At 35.8% G+C, this 4,114-nt stretch overlaps 1 protein-coding gene across 2 annotated transcripts in view; it reads right to left on the bottom strand.

Moving 5' to 3' along the window:
* The window catches only part of TATDN3 (TatD DNase domain containing 3), a 27,716-nt gene that overhangs the window by 10,141 nt on the left and 13,461 nt on the right, over nt 1–4,114 (bottom strand). Inside the window, exon 9 of one of the 2 annotated variants that reach the window (XM_023519503.1) lies at nt 1,876–1,956. In XM_023519503.1, the coding sequence (XP_023375271.1) occupies nt 1,876–1,956 (81 nt within the window). The remainder of the gene's footprint in view (nt 1–1,875; nt 1,957–4,114) is intronic. The other variant, XM_003800530.3, reaches the window with a different exon arrangement.

Here is a 4,114-nt window from a genome sequence, read left to right as displayed (position 1 = left end):
CCATCATTGTTGTTTGGCAGGCCCGGGCTGGGGATTCGAACCTGCCACCTTAGGTGTATGTGGCTGGTGCCTTAGCCGCTTGAGCCACAGGCGCCGAGCCAACAATAATTTTTAATTCAACTTGTTAATATGGTGTTTAGGATATTGCATCCTCATTTATAAGTGAAATATGTTTGTAATTTCCTTTTATAATAATATATTTTTTCCAGTTTTAATATCAGGTATATTCAGATGAAGTAGAATGAATCTGAAGTATTTCTTCTTTTTCTTTTATCTATAAGATAGCATGATCTGTTTTTTTTGAAATTATTTTCTATTTTAATTTATAAATATTAGCTGTCCATTTTTTGAGACTTTGGAAAAAAAAATCCTCCAGTGACTTTGCCCTTTACCTTTCATTTCCACAAAGTCCCCATTTGTCTAGAGCGATGCGATATCTCTCATCACTTTTCATTTGGAGAGAATTCTTGGCAACTATTGCTCGTTTATTTTTCCACAGAAAATTTAGAATCACTTGTTCTGATTCCTAAAATAATCTTATTGTTTGTATTTAGATCTTATGAAACCTCTAGGTTGACTTAAAGAGATTTGAAGTCATTATGATGTTGAATTTTCTCATGTTAAACTATGGTGCTGCCATTTGCTCTAGTCTTACCAGTAACATAGGAAAGATTTTTCTACATATAAAACTTGCTTAATTCTTATTGATTATATACCTAAGTATTTTATTATATTTATTGCTGTCACAAAGGGAGATTTTCAGTCTTTGTACTTTCTAATTCTATTCATGAACAGACGCTGTTAATTTTTTGATTACTTTCATGTACTGAATTATTTTACTAATTGTGGTTATTTTTGGTTCTGGAGAGATAAAAGCAAAATCTATTTACAATTATAGTTTCACCTCCTTTCAAAAAAATTATTTGGATATCAATTATCAAAATACATATGGTAATCATACATGATCATAGTTTACTAATAATCGTATAATAACCACTACTGCTCCCAAACTTCTAATGTGAATTTGGTAGGCATTAAGACACAGAGGTGATGAGCAGTCAGTTATTAAATTGCACATTGGGAGGTCATTGCAAGAGGCACTGTCTAAAGCAATAAAGCAGATAGTTTTCTTTCAGAACATTATAATTTACAAGAGTAGCAATATGAAAGAGCATGAAATTTAAAATGATTCTTTGTGGCCTATAATATAATGAGATATTATAGCAAAGATCACATAAATAATTCAATGCTACAACAATACTTATACCAAAAGAAACAGAGCTTCATTATAACATAATAATTGAAAAAGGAAAAATGAATGTTTATTGAGCACCTAGTGTATACCGTACTGCTAGGCATTTTTACATACATTACTTCATGCAATCCTTACCATAAGCCTTTAAAGAATTTTATTATTTTACCTATGGTATAATGTGCAAACTGTTTCAGAAAGATTAAGTAGCTTGGGCTTGGCGCCTGTGGCTCAAGCGGCTAAGGCGCCAGCCACATACACCTAAGGTGGTGGGTTCGAATCTAGCCCGGGCCCGCCAAACAACAATGATGGCTGCAACCAAAAAAAAAAAAGATTAAGTAGCTTGCCCAAAGTCAGCTAGTATATAGCAGATGGGATTTGAATATCTTTCTGGCTGTATTATGATGGCCTTGCTCTCACTATTACATAGATTGGGACATACTCCTAATCAAGTAATACTCACTGAGGCACAACAGCTATATTTAGAAAAAAACTTGAAATAAACTTAATATAACCCCTCAACCTCGCATTATAATAGGATTCCACTGTAACAAGAAACATGCTAAAACAAAAATAGCAACTGAAAGTATTCTAAATAATGTAGAAATTACAAAATCACTTACCTGTTTTTCTGGTCCTAGTGCAGGTGAATCTGTTTCCAAGCATATAGAAGTTAAAGGCAACTGTTTCACAAGTTTCTGCTTCTTAAGGAAAAGAAAAAGCTAGTAAGTTTGAAATGTAAGAAATAAAGATAAAATAAGGAGCATCAAATCTACATTTTAACACATCTTATTCTAGAAGAACTTAACATTTAAGTTTTTTTGGCTTTTTTTTGTAGAGACAGAGTCTCTCTCCTTGGTAGAGTGCCGTGGTGTCACACAGCTCACAGCAACCTTCAACTCCTGGGTTAAGCAATTCTTGCCTCGGCCTCCTGAGTAGCTGGGACTACAGGCACCTGCCACAATGCCTGGCTATTTTTTGGTTGCAGTTCGGCCGGGGCCAGGTTTGAACTTGCCACCCTCGGTATATGGGGCCGGCGCCTTACTGAGCCACAGGCACGGCCCAACATTTAAGCTTTAATGTTCAATTGATAAAGGCTACCTGGATGCCTACTACGTTCTCATTATTCCACTAGTAGCAATTATGTTAAAATATAAACCCTCATGCCAAAAATTATCCAAACCTTTCCAGTAAAACAAGAATAGCAACCACAGCAACAATGATGTATACCCAGCAAGAAATCCAAACATCTGATATTACCTGCCCACAGAAAGATCCAAGGAAGTGACTTCTGTTGTTTCTTCACCATCACCACATTTAGGGTTTCTTTCTACCCTTCTTTTTATCTTTTTTTTTTTTGAGATAGAATCTCAAGCTGTAACCCCACATAGAGTGTCATGGCATCATCAGAGCTCACAGCAATCTTCAACTGTTTGGGGCTCAAGTGATCCTCTTGCCTTAGTTTTTCTATTTTTAGTAGAGACAGGGGTCTCACTCTTGCTCAGGCTGGGTTCAAACTCCTGAGCTCAAGCAATCCACCAACCTTGGCCTCCCAGATTGCTAGGATTACAGGAGCGAGCCACCAAATGTGGCAATTTCTACCCTTCACGGTAAGGCACTCAAAGGTTTTTGTTTATAAACCTAAGTTCTCATACACATCCAAATTTAGATTGAGTGGTGGATGATTTTTTTTCTTGTTTATGATTTTCTGTGTATAGATTATAAGAATTGCAATTAACTCAGTAAGTTCTTTTTTTTTTTTAATTGAGACAGAATCTCACTTTGTCATACTCAGTAGAGTGTAGAGTGCTGTAGTGTCATAGCTCACAGCAACCTCAAACTCTTGGGCTCAAGTGATTTTCTTGCCTCAGCCTCCCTAGTAGCTAGGACTACAGGCATTTGCCACAATGTCCAGCTATTTTTTTTTTTGTTTAGCAGGCCCAGGCTGGGTTTGAACCCACCAGCCCCAGAGCATGTAGCTGGTGCCCTGACCAGGGAGCTTCGGGTGCCCCCAATTCAGTAAGTTTTATGCCAAGAACACAATTCTCTTATTGCCACTGAGCTTAAAATTTAAAAATGGGAAAGGGGCACAAATAATGCACAGTGGAACACATTAAAATTAATTATTTAAGATGAATTTGAAAAACACAGAAATGGGTATTTTCACATACTGTTGGTAGATAAAGTTTAAACTAGTATAAAATTCCTTGGAGGAAATGTGAGAATTTTTGCCAAAATTTAAAAAATGCATAACATTTTACTCAGTGATTCCATTTATAGGAGATAGCTGGACAAGTGTGCATATGAATTTATAGATGTACAAAGAAAATACTTTATAATAGTGAAAAACTAGAAAAAACCTAACTTTTATTTAAGGCAATCCTTAAATAAATTATGGTACATCCATACTGTGAAATACGATGCATGTAGGTCTGTGTTATAGACACAAATAGATATCTGTGAAACTAAGTCAAGATAAAACAAAAAGAGTAGCATATCTATTTATTTTGTCTGAATCAATGTTAACAATAGTTCTCACTGAGTAGCAGGAGTTAGGCTGACTTGAAATTTGTACTTTGTTTTCTGTTGTGTTTTAATTTTTTTTTCTCTTTCTGTGGGTTGTATTTTCACTTTCTTGAGAAAGCGCTTTGAAGTTCAAAAATCTTACTTTTTCTTATGAATATGTCAAATTTTGATAAAGTCCAACTTATCTATTTTTTCTTTGGTTTGTGCTTTTGATTTCATATCTCTGAAGCTATTGCCTAATTAAAGGTCACAAAGGGCTCGGCGCCTATAGCTCAACCGGCTAAGGCGCCAGCCACGTACACCTAAGGTGGCGGGTTCGAATCCCTAGCCCGGACC

The sequence above is a fragment of the Otolemur garnettii genome, unplaced genomic scaffold (genome assembly GCF_000181295.1).
Source record: "Otolemur garnettii isolate 467f Iridium unplaced genomic scaffold, OtoGar3 scaffold00178, whole genome shotgun sequence".
Taxonomy (NCBI): domain Eukaryota; kingdom Metazoa; phylum Chordata; class Mammalia; order Primates; family Galagidae; genus Otolemur; species Otolemur garnettii.
This window is presented reverse-complemented; position numbering and strand designations above follow the sequence as displayed.